Source organism: Manis javanica, chromosome 8 (genome assembly GCF_040802235.1).
Source record: "Manis javanica isolate MJ-LG chromosome 8, MJ_LKY, whole genome shotgun sequence".
Lineage (NCBI taxonomy): Eukaryota > Metazoa > Chordata > Mammalia > Pholidota > Manidae > Manis > Manis javanica.
Genome location: NC_133163.1, coordinates 117,162,183 through 117,184,347, shown reverse-complemented (window position 1 = coordinate 117,184,347; position 22,165 = coordinate 117,162,183). Strand labels below are relative to the sequence as shown.

The window sequence follows — 22,165 nt, the reverse complement described above, 5'->3', positions numbered from 1 at the left end:
TAAGCAACCAGGCTCTCCCCTAGCTCTTCTTTGGGCCGCCCCTCCCCCCCACCCAGGTTGCAGTCTGGCCTCAGGCCCCATCCCCACCCCCCCTCCTTTGGGTGACAGGGAGGAGGAGGCACAGATGGCAGGCGAGGATGAGGCCCCCAGCCAGGCTCACCCAGCTGTCTCTTTGGAGAGCACCACACATCTCCTCCTCCTCCTCCTTGAACAATTGGGAGCCCGCCAGCCTGGCCCCAGCTGTTCCCTCGCCCTGGTCCAGGGCTCCCACAGACCCACACTTCTGAGGCCTTTGTCTCTAGGGGGGAAGAAATATAGACTCCCAGAACGTCAGAGCAGGATAAGCCCTCAGAGGACAGAAGGTCCAACATCTCATTTTACAGATGGGGAAACTGAGGCCCAGAAAGGCAAAGGAACTTGCCCATGGTCACAAAGAACCAGGCAGAAACGTCAGGCTCCCTCGTTGCCAGCAAAGCTTAGGATTTTGGGGTGCCCCACAGGGGTGAGGGGTGCTCAGGCAGGTCGCATTGCCCCCTCCCCACCAAGTTTCCTCTAAAGCTTATCCTGATTTTATACAATGATCTTCTGTCTGTGATTTTATTTCGGGGGGTCTTTAAATCTAGGTCCACAGACCTGTTAGAAGGTCTATGAGCCTGGACAGGAGAAAAACAGCATCTATATTTTCACTAGCTTCTAACTGAAATTTAATATTTCCTTTGTTTATAAATGTAGGCAGTAAAGCCCGGGATAACTTTTTCATCAATAGGTATCAGAATTTTCAGACCGCCCTGTCCTGTCACTGCCGTCTCAAAATAATGGTGGTGCTCATCACTGCTTTGAGATCACAGTACTTATTCGGTCCCCTTGGTCATGTTATTTAATATATGCATTAATAAAAACGCACATATACTTCTAGATCAGTCCTGGTATACATTTTGACAACTATATTTCAACATAATTGGTTTCCTTTGGAATCCTATTTATTTCATTTTACCGACTTAATGAAGGGGCCCGTGGGCTTTTCCTGAATGCCAGAAGGGTCTATGCCCCCACCCCCCAAGGTTAAGAACCTGTTTTATTGGAAAAAAATGTTCCAGTGTTAAAGCCTAAGGTTTGATAAGTCCTGTACTATATCCGTGACCTCCTAAGACTCATCAAACTGAGGCTGAACTCCGGTGAGATAAAGAAGGAGTGAGATAAAGGAGTGCGCCCGGGGGCGGGGGTGGGAGTGGCGGGGAGTCTGCGTGCTGCTTACCAGACATCTCTCCAGGCTTCACGGAACACCTCCGTGAGGCCTCGCAGCAGCCCTACGGCTGGGACTAGTATGTCTCCCATTTTGCAGCTGAGGAGACTGAGGCACAGAATAGTTACGTAACTTGCCTAAAGCACCTGGCTAGTAAATGGTGGAGCTGGGATTTGAATCCAGGTCAGCCGATGCCAGAGCCTTTGTGCCTCACCACTGGGCAAACCGCTTCCCTGTCTCAGTAGATGCAAGGCTTTCGAGGAAAGTCTCTCTGGGGTTGCTGCTGTCGGGGTATTCCTCTTGGTGGGCATGGGTTGGGGGGTGAGATCCTGCAGGATTTGCGGTCCCAGCTGATCATGATACATGGAGCGCCAGCGAACTGTGAAAATTTGACCAAGTCCCTCGCCCTCTCTGGGCCTCAGCATCTCCAACTACAAAATGCACAGTTTAAGCACTGTCACCCCTACCTTCTCCCTCCTGTGCTCACCTGACAGATGACCCACTTGGAAACTTAGGCATAGGTTGCTTGGCAACTAAAATCAAGGTCCTGGCTGGGTGGGATGGGAAGTGGGGAAGACAGGCTAGCGCCATGTGATACCGATGCCACAAAGCCACCTCTTTTTTTAACCCACCTTTTAATTTTTTTTATTTTGCTATCATTAATGTGCAATTACATGAACATTATGGTTACTAGACTCCCCCCATTATCAAGTCCCCCCCACATACCCCATTACAGTAACAGTCACTGTCCATCAACATAGTAAGATGCTGTAGAGTCACTTCTTGTCTTCTCCGGAGCCACCTCTCATTTTAAGAGGCTCAGTGTTGTGACGTATGTCCCTCTCCCCCAGGTGAAGTTGACCAGGTTCTTTTAAAAGTCTTGAGATGGGGCTCCAGGCAGGGACTTGAGGAAGGTCATCCTAAAAGGAAACTGCCCCGGGAACTAAATCAGGCCTGGAGTTTCTCAGGCAAGGTAAACACACACTCATTGTTCTGGAAGCTGCCAAGAGAAGGGCCACTTAGTAGGGGGTCTTGGCCAAGGCTTCTGAGCCTCCAGAGAGGTAGGTGCTCTGTTTCAGGCTAGGCCACTGTAGCTCCTCTCCCTGCCGCCCTCTGCAGCCATCTCACCGTGCTCCCTGAAGCATTTGTTGGGAGTCCATGCACACAGGGAGAGTTTCAGCAGTGGCAGCCCCAGACCTGACGGAATAGGCATGTCTCTTGAGGGCTTGGGATGGCTGCCCTGTATGAACAGATTTCCTTGGGGTCTGAAATTCCACTATGAGCAACACATGCCTTTGGGTCTCAAGAATATGGTTTCTGTCAGTCTCACCTTAACCTTAACCAAATGTAAATCCCCTTGGTAAAGGGAAGCCATTGTCATTGCCAAGACCTTAGCAGGTCTGATTTTGGACTCTGAGAAGTGGCTGAGTGCAAGAATTCCTGGGAAAGGGCACAGAGGGTGGCCAGGCACGCTTGGGGCCAGGATTGCTCATGGGTATAACGAGGCGCTTGGAATATGTGATCGCTGAGTCTCCTGACGCTGGCATGGTGTTAGTGTAAGACCGGAATTGGGGCACTGGGAGGTGGGGAGGGAGGGGAGAATACGGGAGGACTGCGTGACTTCAGACCTGCTCAGAAAACAGAATCTCAAATCTCATGTGCTCCAAAGCCTTCAAGCAACGGCTTGGGTGAGCCAGCTAGATGCCAGAGAGCCCTGCCCCCAGTTCCCAGCACTCTCTTCCCCCTGACCAATCGGGAGCTTATGAGAGTAGCTATAATAATCGAAGCAGTATAGGTCAGGTTTACTGAGCACTTGCTATATACCAGGCACTATAAACCTCTACAGGCCTTAGCTCACTTAACCCTGCTGACGGATGGGCTCCAGAGAAGCAGGCAGGCTGACTCCAGAGGGGCATGAGTGGGTGCCACGGTAAGCCCAGGCTACTCCCCACACTCCCCTTCCTTCAGGCACCCAGCCTGGTATAGTCACATCAATGTGCCCCAGTAGAAACCCTGCACCACTGTCCCTACTCCCTTTTGGGTGCCAATGACTGGGCCAAGTGCCATCCCCTCTAGGCAGGGAGAGGGCTCACTGCTAGGAACACTCAGGGTCAGAAAAGACAGTTATAAGGACAGTCACAAGCCTCCCCCTGCTGGCTGCAGACTGGGGAGCCCATGGGCTATTTCTGGGCCTGGGTGGATCAAGGAAGGCGTGGAGATGGGCAGAAGCCCTTGGCATCATTGTAGCTCTTACTTACTGAGCACAGGCTGGGTGCCAGGCGATGTGCTAAGTGCTGTATACAGCATCTTATTTCATCAGCATGGCATGCTGGGAAACAAGTGCCATCATCATTTCACAAATAGAGAGTGAGGCGGAGAGTGTTTCCATGCCCAGGGTTTCGCATCTAAGGGACAGAGCTCTGATTTCCAAAGACCTGGGCGGCTCCAGGACTTAAAAGAGGAGTGGGGAATGGATCAAGCTGTCTGGCAAACTTGTCTGGAGTCCAGGTGGGTGCCCTTGAGCGGAGTGAGAGCCCAAGGCCTGAGCTCACACCGAGTGAACAGGCCCTGTTGTTTCCTGTTTCCGGCCTCACTGGCCCTGCTGGGAATGAGAGGAACAGAGCAGGGAGACAGCTCACAGACGGCCTGGCCCGAGGCAGAGAGAGGGATCCTTGGCTGCCCATGATACCCGCAGGCAGGCTGCATCCCCGGACCCTGTATCCCGAATCCAGAGCGCCCCACCCCATAATGATGAAATAAAATAAAGGAGCAACCCTTCATTTCTGCTGCAGAGCTTGCCCTCACTTTTCCTCAGAAATAAGCAGTCATTTTTCCAAAAAAGGGAAAAACACAGCAAAGGCTGTCAATCTCTGGCCTCAGACAAATGGAATAAAGTTGTAACTTCTCTCTCTCCTTCAGAGCCCAATTCTCCCCCCTTTCCCAAAGTCACTTACTGTACATTTCAGGCTGTCACTGGCTTTGAGATGCAAATTGTACCAAGTGGAAGGCAGCTTGAAGAACAAAGAAGGATTGAGGAGAGATCTGAAAAATGGATTTGGAAAAGGGTCTCTGGATTCCCTCAGAGAGGGGGAGACGGCTCTGCTGAGGGGAGCAGGGATGGCGATTTGGGGCTTATTTTATGGGAGAGAGGGGTTGAGGAACTCAGCGCTGACTGTGGGGAGTGATGGGAGGGTGGTTTTCAGAGATCTGGGATGGAGCGAAGGATTTGGGTGGGCAAAACAGTCTGATTTCATCACATTCTTCAGCTCGGAGCTGGGCACTTTTTTTCTCCCTTCTTTTAATGTTAGGCCTCAAGCATACCGACTGGTCTTTCAACTTCTCGGTTTTAATTCCAGAATAAGAGCAGCTGGGTCGGGCAATACTGTTCTAAGGGCTCTAAGAGGAGAATGCAGCCCCTCTTCAGTCCGGGAAGCCCCTGAAGGTTACCACACTGTCCCTGGGGCTCAGAGGGGAGGGGCTCTCAGGACCAGCATGGAGAATACCAGCTGGGGAGACAAGACACAGTACCTCTTGGACCTGGCCTCAGATCAACCCAATGCCTCTTGCTGAGCACCTACTGTGTGCAGGCCCTGTACAAATCAGACATGCTTCCACCCTTGGGAGCTCTCAGTTCGCTAACTGGACTGCAAACTCCCTGCCAACAGAGCCCTGGCCTTGTTGACTGCTGCATCTATAGTCCTTAAACTACAACGGAAACATAGTAGGTCCTTAATAAACACTGGGGGATGGATGGGTATGTAGTTGGGTAGATGGATGATTCACAGAACCCCTCCAGGTGGGTACTGGGATGGGAAAGCTTCATGGAGCTGGCCCCATTTGAGTTGGGCCTTGATGGGTGAGAAGGAGCCATTCTATAATCTGGACAGAGCCTACCAGCACACCGGTGAGGGCATGTCTCTGAATTTAAGAGCTAAATTTAATTCTAGAGATCACGTGGTCCAACCCCATCATTCTGCAGACTGGAAAACTAGGGCACAGGACGATTAAATGACTCACCTAAGGTCACACAGCAAGTAAACGGCAGGGCAGAGATTCCAGCAAGGCCTGTCTGCTTCCGGAGCCTGACCTCTTAGCTCCTGCCCTGTGCAGCTCTCTTGCTGCAGGACCCTATTCTCCTCACTGAGATGCCTGGTCAATTTCTGCTACTATCCCTCCCCTACCCATCCCTGCAGGACTGGGGACACCAGGAGCAAATACTCGGCCCTGGTTAGGCCCCCCGCCCTTGAACACCAGACACAGGAGAACAAGGAGGAGGACGCCTTTCTGCTTGGGGTGGAGGGAGAGAATGCGGCAGCACCCCAGCGTAAGACCAAGGGGGAAGCGTTCCACCACCAGGTCACTGAGACTGAGCAGGCATGGGAGGGGGTAGGGAGAAGCCACTGGGCTCGTACAAGGAGTGACCCCCACCTGGAGACCAAGCCCAGCACCCCAGTACCAGAACTGGCAACCTCGGAGAATCTAAGCTCTCCTTGCCAACTGAAATTGTTACTTCTGTCCTTCAGAGAGGAAGCTTCCCTGCAGAGCGCCAGAAATCCCTGCTCTCCAGGTTCCCAGAGGAGATGGATCCATGTGGTATTAGCACATCAGAGGAACTCATAAAGTACTAGTTGAATTAATGTTCAAGGAAATCCTTGGAAACATTCAAGCGACTAAAATAATACAATAGGCACGCCTAGAGACATGCCCCCCAATAATCCTCTATAAGGTGGGCAGGCATGTGGCTGGGAGAGCCCTGACTTTAAATTCTGCCACTTGTGTGCTATGCAGCCTTGAAGGAGTCTCTTGACTTCTCTGAGCCTCCAAAATGGGAGAATAACTGTACTTTCATCATGTCACTTGAGGTGAGATTCAAAAACAGGAGGTAGGTTAGACCCTCAAACGTTCTCCAGGTGATTCTAGCGCGCAGCCAGGGCTGAGAACCACTGGGTTACGCTGAGATGTCCCTGATGTCCAGGTCTTCCTACAGGTGTCAGGTGGGGTACCAGGTAGCTGCGTAGAGCTTCAGCATGCAGGACTGATTCAGTTTTTGCCTTCTTAGGCCTGGGTCTGGAGACAGGCAGGCAGCCCCACTGGACTGCAGCAGGAAAGGGGTGGAGCACCTGGGGTGGCCCAAGTGGTTAATGAGGCTGCTGGGCAAAGTGCCTGTTTTCTGGAATATTCAAAAAGCCCCTCCAGCTGTGCCAGGCAATCAGGGTGCTGATTGCTCCCCCATCTGCAGCTTAACATTCCACTCCTGAGAGGAGAGAGCTGGCGGCTGAATGTTAACTAGGGAAAAGACAGGCTCCGGCCTTCCCAACAGCAGCCTGAACAAGAGCCCTAGGAAGATAAATACACTTCTCCAAGATCTGCCAGCCAGCTAGAACTTACCCACACACACACCAGCATCACGGGCAGTGGAAAGAGCCACAGAGTCAGAAATAAGCAAACTAGCTTCAGGTCCAGCTACTGCCCTGAGCAACCGTAGGCCCGTCTCTGCAGCCTCAGTTTCCTCAACTGTAACATGGGGGTGGCTCTTCCCAAGAGGATTAAGACCATGTGCGGTACAAAGGCAAGCCATCATCACTGTTGTCTGTAGTTGTTGTGGCACCCTTCCTACCGTGGAGAAGTTCTCAGTCACCAGTACGGAAATCTCCGGCAAGCTGGCTTTGGGGAAAATGAGCAAAGGGAGAGAAGCTCCCTGGGGGAGCCTCTCACAGGCTTGGCGTCAGCAGGGAGTTGGGGCTGGGCTGGTGCTGTTCGCATCTGGCTCAAACCTCTGGGAGAAGCAGGACAGGAATGGGAACGCACAGGAGATGGAAAACTTTGGGAGAAAAACTAGGAAAGCAGATGAAGTTCTGTGGCCTTCTGCTTGCTCAGGAAAATAGCCTGGAGCGATTCAGTGTAGGGACAAAAGTGTGCCACCACGAGGCCACTGCTCATAATTAACTTGCTCAAAGCAAAGATTAGGATTCGCCAAGAAGTGCCCACAATCTTTTCTGTTTGTCTTGAACCATGCAGGAACCCGTTTATAGAGAGATTTCTATTAAACTGAGACAAAATACCTGGAGCTAAAATAATATAACCTTCTTCTTACAAAGCTGACCAATGTGGAATAGCTCATCTATGTACTGATAGTGACAGATAGTGAGGGGACTCTGAACTTGGCCTTACTGTTACTGTGCTGCGTTCGCCCTGCCACCGCACTCCCTACCCAGGCCTGCAGGTCCAGCTCTGACCACTGACAGCCGAGCCCAGGCAGTAAGGGACGGCAGGAGTTCGCCTTGGTTCCTGACAGCCTCCTCGCAGGGTGGGACCCTGCGCCACACGGTCTCAGGCACGGAGGGCCTGCCTGAAACTGGATGAATCGCTCGGCTCAGATCAAGAGCTGCCTCGGCTGCCACCGCCATCCCTCGCCCTCACTGCCATCCCTCGCCCTCACTGTGGGTACTTAGTTTGTTAGCATTTTCTCCAGCAACCTCATAAGCATGTGTTACTCTGGGAGAAAACATTTGCAACATAGATAAAGGAGTGTTGAACTGGCCCGGGCTCTGAAACTGCAGGGGTTCCCTCTTCATGACAGCAAAGTGCTTGTATTGTTTTTTTTCCCTTAAAGTACAAAACATTACGTGTTCATCTAAAAAAAATTTAGAAAATACAGCTAAGGAAAAAGGAAAATATGAACGAGCCCTCACGATCCGGTACGCAGAGATAACCACTTTTAGCATTAGGTGTATGTTCTCCCAATCTTTTCCAGAGAGGGAGATGGATAGATAATTTTTAATGGGATTAATTGTATTTGACATTTTTTTTTTCACTTAACAGTATGTTGTAAAATTTTTTCTTATTAAAAATTCCCCTGCATGGGTGGTTCTCAAAGTGTGGCCTGAGACCCCCGGACATGTCCAATACTTTTTCAAGGAGTCTATTGGGTTAAAACTATTTTCATAGTTTTCATTGGGTTAAAATAATATTAAGACATTATCTGCCTTTCAGTCTCATTCTCTCAGGAGCATACAGTAGAGTTTTCTGGAGGCTGCAGGATGTGTGATATCCCAATAGGCTGAATGCAGACACAGATATGCAAATCCAGTGTTTTATATTAAGCCAGACTAATTTAAAGAGGTTTGTAAAAGGGTAAAACAGTGCCCCTTTTCTCATTAATTTTTTTTAAATATAGTTTTTCAAAAACATATTTTCTAGTAGAACATGAAATGGGTTTATATTGTCATCCTAAATGACTTCACAAATACATATTTTTGAATTTCCTTCATTTTATTTTGAATATGCTAAATATGAATCAGTGTAGTCAGTCCATCTAAGCCAAAGCTCTTTGGGGTCCTCAATAATTTTTAAGAGTATAGAGTGATTCTGAGGCTGAACACTTGAGAATAACTGCTGTGTATCATTTTTTTTTTAACCAGAGTCGACACACCATGTGATATTAGTTTCAGGTGTACACTTCACTTCCAATGACTGCATAGTAGCCCTTTGAGTGGATGTCCCCTGGTTTGTTCGTCCATATCCTTATTGATGGATGTGCAGGTTGCTTCCAATATTCACTATTATAAAAGTGCTTCACAAATCACCCAGTGCTTAAGTGAAAACTCTTTGACATTAGAGAAAACAACAGAAACCCACTGGGAGGGCCAACCATCACTACCAGCCCATTATTAATTACATTAAACAAAGCATATCATAGAATGAAAAGCTATATGTACACTGAGTAGATATGAATGCATACAGATACAGCACGTATTTCTATAGCGAGAGATTATGCTCTGTAAAGAGTACTTTTCCCCCTGTTGTTCAATGAAGTGTTTACAAATTTGATCATATTCTAGACCAGTGCTACTGTCAGCATAAAACTTGGTGCCACTGCAGAAAACTGAGTTTAGAAACTTCTAAGCAATTTGAGAGAAATTTTATTTCTGTAGAAAACAACAAAAAATTGATAATTGTAAAAAAAAACGTCAAGTACTAAAAAACGCTGCAAATATTCATTTTTTATATGTTGAGAGTATTCCTGTAGGATAGATTTCTAGAAATGGAATTGCTGGGCCAGTGGACATGCATTTTGCAATGTTAATAGACATTGCCAAGTTACCTCTAAATTTATTTACTTCTCACCAAGAGTGAGATGTAAACACATCAAATATGCTAAGAGTATATTTGCACATCTGTTCTCTCACATCTGTGTCCATATCAAAGATCATTACTATTTTAAATCTTTTTCTATTGAGGGGGTTATAAGACATACTTCACCTTCTGTGAATTACTTATTCATATCCTTTTTCTCTTGTTTTTTTTCTTACTGATTTGTCTGGAAGTCATATTCTGGACATGGATGTTTTAATTGCAAATATTGTATTTAATTATGTAGTTTGCTTTTAATTTTGCTTCCATGTCTCATTGTAGCACAAAAACTTTACCTTTAAAAAAAATTTTATTCTGATCCATTAATAATTTTCTTTATGGTGTGGGGGATTCTTATTTTGCTTTGAAAGCCTTTCCTCTTGCATGATTTTTAAAATATACTCCATTTTCCTCTAATACACTTGCGGCTTCCCTTCTTCCCTTCCCTTCCCTTCGCCTTCCTTCCCTTCCCTTCCCTTCCCTTCCCTCCCCTCCCCCTCCCTTCCCTCCCCCTCCCTCCCCTCCCCTCCCCTCCCTTCCCTTTCTTTTCTTTTCTTTTCTTTGAATGTTTAGAACTTTAATCCATCTGGAATTATTTTTTGTTGTGGTGTAAGACCCTGACTGTTGACCTTTGCAGGTCATAAAATGGAGTATGGCGGGGTGCCTGCAATGAGCTTGCTCCCCAGAAGCCACAGCCCACATGTTGCTGGGGCCTGACAGGACTGCTACAGCTGGAGCCAAGCTGGTGCCCAAGGTAGACAGATATCTGGGCCCATCTGGCTCAGGAGGGAAGCCAAGCTACATTTCAGAATCTTTCTGAAGGTGTTAGAGCTGCTATGGTCATCTGGAAAGCTGATGACCAGGGCTTTCCCAAGAAAATACCAAAACATCTTTAACATGCTGTGTTAAACTCCACAAGGAGTTTTCATGTCCATTATCTTACTTGATGCCAACATTGTGGATATAGGTGGAGGAGGACTTAGGATCCCTGTTTTACCATTACAGGAAAATACGGCACAGAGAGGTTAAGTAACATGCCCAAGGTCACACAAATGGCAAGTGGAGAGTGAACTAGACCTCAGACCTCCTGCCACCAAGTCCACAGCTCCTTGGACCTCTCTGTGCATCAGGCTCCGTCCTCAGGGACAATGCAGGTGACCCCTTCCAAGGAAAGAAGGATCTGACCTAAAGCTTTGCCAAATCTGTGCTCTCCCACTGTGGGTAGGAGAGACTGGAAAAAATCTATCCTCCACTACCAGTTGACAGTGGATTTCAAGAACTAAGGCTTTCTTCTGCCTGCATGTCCTCCTTCCCCTGAGAGCTTTGGCGAGGGTGGGAGTGGAGATGAGTCAGGTCGGGAAGGGAGAGCTCAGCCATAAACAAGTGGAACTGACAGCGAGCACCTTCCTGGAGGCGCAGGAACTCCCACGGGCCTCAGGGATTCTGCCAGAATGGCAGAGCTTCAAAATTTCATGATCTAGTCTTTGCAGATTTAATTTGCTATATTCACGAAGGCAGCCGCAGAAGAGGGAAAAACCTTTAGATGGGAGGTGGGGGATGAGGAAGAAAACAATGATTGCCCATCTTTCAGCAGACAGCTCGCGATATCTTGTTTAATGATGTGCCATTCCTGCAGATGCCCAATGTGCCTACTGCTGGATCTTCATCCCTTCCAATTCCAAACCAAAAAGACATTCAGGATGCAGAATCGTAAAGCTGGACCTGGTCTTGGAGATCAGACGTTCCAGTCTCTTGGGTTAACAGGAACCCCATGGATCCCAAGAGAAATGACTTGTCCAAGTGGATATTTTTGGGTAAGTTCTGGGAACAGATCTGAGGTCTCCTGGATCCTGACCTGCCTTTGCCCTGGTGAATCTCAGGAGAACACCAGGGAAGGTGTGGCCACTGAACACATGATGAGGAAGTAAAAGGTGGAGCAGAGGCAGAGAGAAGCAGGGGCAACAGGCCCACTAGTCACTGAGGAGAGCTTCTCTCAGCTCTGGGGCTGCAGCTAGGGTTAGGGAGGTTTCGGCCTACCTGCTCCAGGGGGATGACGAGGAAGGAGCCACCTCCCGCGCTCTCGGTGACAATGGCCAGGAAGCGGGCGTTGACGGCACAGAAATGGTTATCGTGCACGTTCTTGGTAATCGGGATCCCATCAAAGCAGTGCTCCCGGTTTGCCACCTTCCCATAGACGTTCCGGAACTTGGAGCTGCGGTATTGTGGACGCCAGGACATCTGTGAAGGGCCAGGAGAGACAAGGGTCAGGCTGGTCACCACTTCCTGAAGGGCCTGGGCTGGGCACTGGGGGGAAGGAAGAGGGGAGAGGGGAAGGAACCTATAAGAATGCAGGGCCCACTGTATGCCTGGCCCTATGCTAGAGGACTTTTAATAAAGCCCGACAAGAGCAAAGACCCGCATGAGAGCATTCACACATTTCCTGCCGTTGGCACCTACTCCCATCCCACCTTCCAGGAAGGATGTAAGGTCCCTTCTCTTCCCAGGGACACGCCACGTGAAAGAGCACACCATCTACCCGACAACGTGTATGGGCCGCCTCCTGCACGTCTGAAACTGCTCAGTTCAGTCGGGGAGGTGCACACAGAGATTAGGTGTTCACAGAGAGGGCACTGCTGGCACGAGGGGCTATGAGATGCCCTCCTCTATGTGCAAGGAGGCAAATGATGTCCTCATGCCCTCCTCTGATTCTCTCAGAGCTCCTAGTCCACAAGAACATCCTCAGAAATCTCTTAGTCCTATAGACCATTATCATCACCACCACCAGGCACAGAAAGGTTAAGTGACTTGTCCAAGGCCACACAGGTAATAAATAGGTCCATGAACAGAGGTCTCCTGATCAGAAATCTAAGACTATTTCCTATGCCAGACCACCTTTAGGAGCAAGGTTTTCCAATGTGTGTGGCCCAAGGATCACCTGTATCAAAATCATCTGGGGTAGGGGAGGTTTCTGTGCCTTGTTAGAAATGCTGATTCCTGGGTCCCAGTCTAGACCTACTGAATCCAATATGTGGAGGACGGGGCCCAGAAATTGGCATTTCAATTCAGCTTTGCTGCACACCCCCTTCCCCAGTGAGACAGAAACACACAGAGAATGGGGTGGTGTCCCTCCCCACCCTTCTCTGTTCACCATCGATAACACAGGCTCCCAGCAACCAGCTGGCCTCTGCTGCACGCCTGTCCCCTGCTGTGCACGGTGGGGATCACCAATGTGCATGCGTGGGTGGGTGGGGGGCTGAATGGGCAGCCCACAGGGGACGATGCGGCACTGCAGGATGGTGCCTCCTGTGCAGAAGCACTACAAATGGGCACCACGCAAGGGTGATGAGCCACAGTCGAGTACCCAACCGGGGGCCAGCAGGAGCTCAATGAGTGCTTTATAAAATGAACACACCCCTAGCCCGAAACTGGCATTACCTATCCCTTCCCCTTCCTACCAAGTCTCCTGATGTGCCTTGAGTCTCCTACCCCACCTCGGGACAGAAAGGGGCGAGCTCATTTCTTCACATGAACTTTCCAAGGGAAGGAAAACTCAGAGGAAACACCACCACCGAATCAGGAAACCAACTCTGGGAAACTGAAAACAAAACGTTGCCCTTGTTTCCAATATAGCCAGGAGCTCAGCTATAGAGGCCTCTTCATTGAAGGAAGGAGTTCATATCCAGTGAGGGGAATCTCAGGGAGGGCCCCTCACCTTCAGGCCAATCCTCCGCCTCCACCCCCGACACCCCCTCCACTCCTCCAGGCCGCGCTTCACCCGACAGGGCCAGGCTCCTTATCCTCCAGCCTTCCTGCCTCCCAAGCCACTGCCCGCTGGGCCCCCTTCCCGCTTGCCTTCTCTCTGCCCAGCTCTGCCAAGACTGCGCGGCACGAAGCCCTGCCTGGCGAGGCAAGCGCACCGGATGGGAGATGGGAGGCTGGCTGGTCACTCCTGGCACGTGACCTCAGCCAGGGCCCCCTGCTCCCGGGCACTTGCCTCCCCGGGAGGATTACAGCCGCCATTCCCTGAGAGGAGTCTGCAGACACACAGTGTGTTTACACGGCACAGAGATGAAGTTTTTAGTTTTAGTAGTTGTGTACTTGTTTTAATTTGCGTTAGACAAAAAATATAGCTTGTATGCCAAATCCAGGCTTTCATGGATATTACTGCTCATAAGGCTAAGTTAAAAATAATGAATCGATCCAAAGAAAAATATGGTAGGGCCGCTCACCTCTGCAGCACACCTGCTCTCCTTTCTTGAATGTGTACTTTGCTTTATTCAACTACTCTTTGAAAAAGGGAAAGAAATACAGTATGAAAAATATAGTATGGGTGGTATATGAATCTGGCAAAAATTCAATCTAATGTGGGAGTGCTAGGAATAACTCTGTCCCTTCCAGGTAGAACATTCTAGATTTCAGAGTTCCCACAGAAGAGAAGGGAGGTAGCCAGCTTCCTCATCCCAACTTCCAGTTCCTTGGGGGTGTACTTCCTACCTGGAGTGCCTTCACCCCTCTTTTCTGCCTCTAATCTTAGCGGCCAGGGCCAGACTCAACTCTGACTCCAGAGCCCATAGAGACCAGCTCAGAAGCCCTGGACAGCCAGCCTCTCCCCGGCAGCAACTAGTCCCAGCTCCGTGAAGGAGGCCCACACGGTCCTGGGTGCCATGGGGAGACCAGCCAGGCACCCAGCCCCATGACAGGCCCAGCGCCTCTCCGAAGGGAGCCCAGCCTGGGAGAGGCAGACGGGTACAGCAGCTTCCACCAGAGTGCAAGGCTCAGGGAGCCACTTCCTAGCCCACGTCTGGTGAGCAGGACCACGATTTCTCTCTCCACCTCCAGCCCAGCCCGAGGCCAGGCCCCTGGGATGCGCTGAACAAGGCCTGTTGGTGACGCCCAGCTCTCTGCTCCTTCCCAGTGCAGACTCCATTGCAGGGTCTCATGGGCGGCTGAGGGGGGAAGGGTAACCAGAACCGGTCTGGGAGCCATTCAGATCTTGATGCAAGTGCCACCTTTATTGCTGCCCAGCTGTGTGATTTGGGCAAGCCACTTAACGTCTCTGTGCCACCTCCAGCTGCTCTTATATAGAGGAGGCTAGGAATCCGCACTACCTCCAAGTGTACAGGGAAGGTGATGCCAAGCTGTGTGATCTGTGCAGCACGGGCCTGGCACCCTCTGTATGCTCAGTGATAGAGCAAAGTACGAGGCAGGAGAGCAAGGGCTGGGCTCTGGGCAGCCCACCCTGGGCCATGCCCAACAGCCCGGAGCCCTGTAGGCTAAGGGGTGGGGCCGGAGCCCAGCCTGCGCTCCCCACGGCTGGGGGGTCGACATGGGCCTTCTGGGAAGCCATGGTCCTAGACCTTCCCAGACACCCAGGCAAGCTGGCCCGACAAGCTCCAGGAACCCTCCACACACCGTGAGTATTTCCCAGGGTAGAGCCGCAGTTACTGGCCACCTCTGGGTCTCCTTTCCCGTCTGACCTCACCTCTCCTCCTCCTCCTCCCTCCTTCGCCATGCTCCTCCTGTGTTGCCCCACTCTCTGCCCTTCCTTCCCTCCCTCCCCCACCCCCATCCCCACTCCTCAGTGTGTCCATGTAGCAAAGAGGCATCTGTGGTCAAGGCCCCCGGTGGGCACACTTGCATTCTTCTTGAACATGTCCCCACTGTTGCCTCCCACAGCCCAGCTAGTATTTCTCAACTGGACGCTGCATCCTGGGGGCCAGAGCCTTGGCCGTGGGGCTCGCACTCAGCAGCAGCCTTCTTCCAGTGAGCATGTCTCCTGGGATTGGGCCCTGCAGACCCTAGAATGATGCAGGCCTGCTTCCTGGGAGAAATGGAGAGTGTCCTTCCAGGGGCTTTGTTCTCAGCCAGCTGGGCTCTGGCCTCTCCCCACTGGCTGGTAGGCTGGGGCTGGGTCTCCATAGAGATTCTGCCTTCTGGGCCTTTGGAAGGGCTAGGAGAGGGAGGTCAGGGAGCTCTACTGATCAGAGGTTGATCAATGGCTCCTCATCACTGTGGCTGCAGCTTCACCCCCCTACACACACACACACACACACACACACACACACACACACACCCATAGCCGTGTGCACAGCAGAGTGCAGAATGGGGAGTCTGCACACACACACACACACACACACACACACACACACACACACACACCCATAGCCGTGTGCACACAGCAGAGTGCAGAATGGGGAGTCTGCACACACACACACACACACACACACACACCCATAGCCATGTGCACAGCAGAGTGTAGAATGGGGAGTCTGCAGGCCTGGACATCCACCCCCCTTTCTGACTCTAATTAACCCTGGGGAAGACACTTGGCCTCTCAAGCATCAGATGCTGCAGCTCTAAAATGAGATCCATAATTTCTGACTTTATATGGTCGTTTTAAGAATCAAAATGAGAGTATGTAGGTATAAGGTCCCATCCCAATAAGATACTACTGCTTCTCCCACAGGCCCAGTCTACTGAGAAGTGCCCTGGAAAACACCAGACACAGACCCTGCTTTCAAATATCTTGTAAGTCAACAGAGTTGATGAAACTGATGCCTGACAAGTTTATAGTAAGCTCACAGAGGCTTGGTGGCAAATAGACTGGAGAGACGGGAGGTGATACTGTAGTAAAGAGAAGTGGGGAAGGGGGTGGGCAATCAGGGCGGGCTTCATGGAAGAGGGCCTGCACTGGGCACGGAGAAAGCACCAGGCACTGGGCACAATCCCCCGTGAGGTGGCAGCTACCACTATTCTTGTAGAAAACTGCACAGAAAACGGATCCACCCCAACTTCAGACAGTGAGCAAGCACGGGCTTGCCTTCAGACTGTCCTTTCTGACTCTGATGTCCACATCAGACTTGCCCAAACGTCTTGTTATGAAATATTTCCAGACATAAAAATAGTTGAGAGAATGGTGAAATAATCACCCATCATCTAGGTTAATTGTCATTAACAGTTTGCCATATTTCTTTTTCTCTCCCTGTGTGTGTGTGTGTGTGCTTTTATTTTTTCTTTTGTAGAATCCTTTGAAAGGAAGTTGGAAACATCATGGCTCTTGCCCTCTTATTACACTGGCATGTGTCTCCTACAAAGGACAGTTTCCTACATTAGCACATCGTTATTATCACAATTAAGAAAATCAATGACAATTCTTCAGTACCACCTAATACCCAGCCATATTCAAAATTCTCCAAAGTGCCTTTCACAGCCACCCCATATTTTGAACCAGGATGGGGAGCAACATTCTGTTTCATTTGGTTGTGATCTCTTTTGCCTCCTCCCATCACATTTTATTTATTTTTTTAGTGACATTGACTTTATGAAGACACCAAGTCATGTGTCTTATAAAATGTTCCAGTGATTTGTCTCACGTTGCTTTGTGGCATCTCCGAAGTCACTCCTGTATTCCCTACAAACTTTGAGTTAGGTGCAAAGCCTTGATTCGATTCAGAGTAAGGACGCTCCTGCTCGCAGTCCCTGGCTTTGGAGTGGGTGGGGACGGACTGCAGAAGCAGAGAGAGCATGTGAGCCTGCACCTGGTCGGACTGGCGGCAGTGAGGGGCTGGCCGGCCAGTGCTAAAGGCTGTCTCTGGAGGGTGATGGGCAGAAAGCCAGGAGTCCAGATCAAGCACTGGCACATACTGTGGGCCAAAGTGGGGCACCTGCAGGTCCTGGAGCTCTGACCCTTCCCCTCGGGGTCACTAGGGGGCTGACTTAATTCTGGCCCTTACCCACCTCCCAGCAGTGCTTCTGCGTCCAAGCCCTTCCTTGCAGTGTTTGGCCTTCTGGTCATGCAGCCCATCTCCTCTGGCTCCTTGTCACCAGGATGCTAAGGCCTCTGAACTCAGTTCAGCTCTCAGGCTAGGACTTAGCGGGTCCCTGGCTTGCTGACAGCAGCAGCAAGGAGACCAGGGCCTGCAGAACGAAGCCGTAAAGCCCGCCCCCAGCCACAGCCATGACTCTCTCCAGACACCATCTCATTCACCCCCACCCAGCTGACCAATGGGCAGAGCTGGGCAGATACCACAATCCCACTGAAAATACATAGTATATATGTGACTAATTTGAGGCTCAGAGGAGTTAAGAGACTAGCCCCAAGTCATAAGCTGTGGAAGTGGCAGAGCCAAGAACTTCTGGCTCTTAGTCTACTGCTCTTTCCAATATAATAAACATCTTCTCCTCTTTTGGCCTCTTTACCCAAACTCATATCCTTCCACACCTGCTCCATATAAACAGGGCACTTTACAAAAGTGCCTACACAAGTAGGCCAGGTTTTGGGAGTCAGAAAGAATCCAAACATTCTATCTTGGTTGTTATTTGTTAGCTGTGTGGCTTTACACTAGTTACTCAACCTTTCTGAACATCAGTTTCTTTCTGTAAAATGAGAATAACGTCACCCAGCTCACTGGATGCAATGAAGTGGTCAAATGCAAAATACCTGGCAAGGTGTCTGGTACAGGGTGGGCACCTGCCAAATGCTAGTTCCATTCTCTCTGCTTCTTCTGTAAGGGAGAGGCTCTAACCTTAATTGTTTACTTGGGGAGGCCAGGCTTTGCCAGGAGAAGAAGGGGGCTAGGCTGGGCCAGTCTGAGGGTCAGGAAGAGAGAGGGAGAGGCTCTGGCCTCCAGATGTGCACAGCTGCTGGGCCTGCTCCCTGGTGGCCTCTCCCTGGGCCCAGGGTCATCCCTGGGAGAGCGGGAGGGCCCGGAAGGAAACAGTATTCATTTTGCTGCTGAATGGCCCTTATAGCCTCTTAAGAAATGGAGGCTGGCTTTTTTCTCCTCTGAGATAATCACCATGTACACTCCACATGGAAGCAAATTGCATCCTGTCCTCTGATCCTGAAAATGATTTATTGTGGCCAGCGGGTGCATTTTCTAGATGATGATGACTAAAATTCAGCCCTTTAACTGGAACACAAAAATGCACGAGGGTAGTTCTTTTCTTGCCTCTGACTCAGGTGAGGGGGAGCTCATGGCTATATGCTGGGGGGAGAGTTGTCAGCCAGGGAGCCCAGGAGGCCTCTGGGGCCTGCCCTGGCGGCTACTGGGCACTTGTTCCCATGGGACAGCCCATCAAGATCTGTAAAGAGCCACTTCCTGCCCATGTGTGGTCAGAGAAAGGCTGACATGTTCAGTCTTATTTGGATCTCTAGCTGTGTGACCAGGGACAGGCCACCTTCCTGTTCAGGCTCAGGGTCCTCTGCAATGAAGCACAGGTACCAACCGCACCTACATGCTAGACTCCCTCTAAGGATGAGACACCAAGAATACAGGAAGACGAGCTTTGCAAATAGTAGGCCACTTTAATGAACAGCAAATACTAGTATCAGTATTTTAGTCTCATTTGACCACAGCGTGTGGGTCTGTGAGCTGGTCACCTGGCCCTCCGTGATCTCTGAGCCAGCTCTGCTTTCCTGTGCCCAGGGCTGGACACACAGGAGGAATATAGTACATGTTCCCAAACTGGAGGGAGCAGAAGTGAATCAGCCCAGAGTCCTGAGAAGCACATCACGCTGGGCAATAATACTGATGGACTTTATGACTGGTTTCCTCCTTCATTAAATGAAGGGCTATGATCTTTTCCTTTTGGCAAGAGAATGCTTTCTCTAAATAAAATATTATTCAGATCTCCAGAATGCAAACAAAGCAAAGTCAGAGCTGTTGGCATTCAAGATGAGAAGGAAGCTGGGAGCACCTTCATGCAATGGTCTTGGACTGCACTGTGGAACCCTGGGCCTATGCAACTATGCAACCCTTCCCCAACTTGAGAACCTCTGCAATGAGGACAATGCCAGAAACCTGTGTTCCACCAGGTTGATCCACTGGCTCACTGGGGACCCTTAGGCAGATCCCTCTTCCTTCTTCCACAGAAGCCAGATGACCCACCACCTAACTCGGCCATTTCATGGTCTGGGCATTGGGTTCTCAGCAGGTTCCAGGACTTCTGAGAAGATGTGTCATCATTCAAGACATCCCCAGCATGAAGAAGCTGGACCACCCATGTTCTCTCGTAATGTTCTCTGATTGCTGAATCTGCTGGGTTCGGGCCTCCAGGGACCAGGGTGTTCCTTGAGGGTCTGCCTCTGAATTCTCTACCCTACAGCACAGCTTTTTAGCAGAGGCGCAAGATGAAGGAGGCTGACTCACGATGCCATTCTACCTTTAGGCCAGAGCTCCCAGCTCAGCAGCTCAGCAGAGGCGAGGAGGGAGGGCCCTACATTCGAATCCCGGCTCCACCTCAACCAGGCTGACGACTGACAAGTCACTCAACCTGTCTGAAACTCAGTTCTCTTTCTCTGTGACATGACTTCTCTGTGAGGATGCTGCTTCCCCTTCTTGGAATGCTTCTTCTCTGAAAAGTGACCTCTCAATGAGACCTTCCCCAAGCGTGTGTCATTATCAAGCGCACTACATATTTTACTCATCAGCTTTGTGCCCTTTTCCTGCACTAGAATCAGCTCTAGGAGGGCAGGGGTTTCTGTCGCGTCTCTTCACTGCTCTATCAGCAATGTCTACAACAGCACTTGGTTCTTGGCAAACCCTCGAAGAATAGAGCTGCCAGTGGGTCTGGGGCAGTGATGTGCTAGTGAATGGTTAGCAATCAGCTCTCTGAGGGGCGGCGGGGAGCCACCCTGGTTTGTAGTGTTTGCGAGTTTCCATGGTGTAAATACTCCCACCGCGGCTGATTCCAAGACACCAGTGTGGCCTCACTGAATGTGTGGTTGGGCTAAACTGCAATGAGAAGATGACAATGAGAAAAGAGGCCCAGGTTATTGTGACAAACAGATGGACAACGGGAGGCTACATGAGCTGTGTGATTTTCACCACTTCCTTCAGTACATCATCTCTCAGTCCTCTGGTCTGGTGATTCCCTAACCTGACTGTGTATCGGGCTCACCTAAGGGGTGTGTCATGAAGGCACCTATCTGTGGACGCCAGCGTTTGGGAATACCTGCTCTCTCGCCCACACACCCAGGAGTAGGCCGAAGCTGACCTGTCCCACACAGGCGCTACCAGCCACGTGCAACTGTTTACATTCTGTTGAAGTAAAATTCAATATAATTAAAATTTCAGCTCCTCAGACTAACCTCATTTTGAGTGCCCACTAGCCATATGTGGCTAACATCCTGAACAACAAAGATTTCAGAGCATTTCCATCACTGCAAAAAATTCCACTGAATAGTGCTGGTAGAGTATCAATTAGCCTCCTGCCTGCAAAATCACATTACCTAGAAGAAAAGAATCAGAATGAACCCCACACCTGGGAGGTCCTGGCTGAGATGCCCAGGGACCAAGAGACCATGATCTGGAGTTACCCCAGTGACTTTCTCTCCACCCCTTGCAAACGTGCAATGCCCGGATTTCAGGCCAGCTCTTCCACCAACTCAGAGCCTCCTGGGCAAGCCCCTCTGCCTTCTCAACCACCCAACGGGGATTTCTCCCCTCTGCCCAGCTCTTTCCTGCCTTCCTGCTGCTGTAGGGGGTGGATCGAAGTTAAGTGGGTACAGACCCAGTTGGGACGGTACCTCCTCAACAGCCTACAGATGGGAGGACACACATTCAGCACCCATGGGTGCCACAATCTGCCCATCACCCAATGCAAGTCCCGCCAGACTGGAAGTCTGTTCCTGGAGCAGGCTTCTGCCCCAAATCCCCACAGCCTTTCCTGTTCTGCACAGCAGGGCTGGACACGTGAGAAAGCTGCCACTTCCTCGCTCCAAGTTCTTTAGGAGAGCTTTTCACCTCCCCCAGGATGGTCCCTGAGCCATGGAGTCCTTCCTGAAGCCCCTAGATTCTGCCCTGTGCTCCGCTTTTCCTGGCTCATCATGCTAATAACAATAGCCAACATTTATTAAGTGCTTACTCTGAGCCAAGCATTTTATTCATTATATCCTGTAATCCGTTTAATAGTCCCGAAGAATAGATACAACTATTATCCCCGTTGACGGTGTAACCGGGCTTGCCAAGGGCACTTAAGTGGAGGAGCTAGAATCTGAAAGCAGGTCTGACACCAGGGTCCCTACGTGTTTGCTCCCCAACCACACCAGATGCTATTGAAAGCAGGAACTGTATCTCCTCTTCCTCATTTTTCCAAGGCTTACCATTGGGCTTAACGTAGTGTTGAGAAATGTTTACAAAACACATAAACGAATGAAGGAATAAGGGGCAGGAATAAGGAAGAGTGACCGGGTCACTTCCCCTCAAAGCCTCCAAAAGCCCCCTTGGTGCTCCCAGATCCCAGCCCTTGTCTGTCCCCTCAGGAGGATCTGAAGGACCAGACCCTGGCTTCTAAGATCTCACCTGGGCAGAGAGCCAGGAGAAGGAAGTGTCTGCCTCCTTAGAGGCCCAACTTTTCCTACACATGGTCCTGACACAAAAGGACTTTCATGAAACCATAGCCTGCTAAAGCAGGAAAGGACCCTTGGGTCCAGTAAAATCCAGCCTCCCCATTCCAACGACTGAGGCTTAGAAAGGGGAAGTGACTTGGCAAAGGTCATACAGCAAGGTCACCTGGCAACCCAGTCACACTGCAAGCCTCCTGTTGGGTGGGGAGGGCAGGGGTAGGGACACCTGCGGCCACCTCCCCTCTTCAGGTAGACCGGTGGGAGTGTCTGGGGTTGGCAGGCCCCGCCCAGGGGAGCACCCACCCTCCCCTGGGGTTCTGAGTTCTATATTCCTCTGCCCAGCGAGGGAGGAGTGGTGGAGCTCAAAGTAGAGGCCCAACAGATGGTTTCTATTTGCAGCCACTGAGCCTGGTCTGCCAGACTCCTGACCTATTTTGGGG

General features: G+C 50.5%; 1 protein-coding gene across 3 annotated transcripts in view; it reads right to left on the bottom strand.

Annotated features, from left to right (window-relative positions):
• Positions 1-22,165, bottom strand: part of CORO2B (coronin 2B) — a 132,285-nt gene that overhangs the window by 50,669 nt on the left and 59,451 nt on the right. For all 3 annotated transcript variants that reach the window (XM_017681201.3, XM_073212071.1, XM_073212072.1), the window contains one exon: positions 11,414-11,614. In XM_017681201.3, the coding sequence (XP_017536690.1) occupies positions 11,414-11,614 (201 nt within the window). Of the gene's footprint in view, positions 1-11,413; positions 11,615-22,165 lie in introns of those variants that run through there.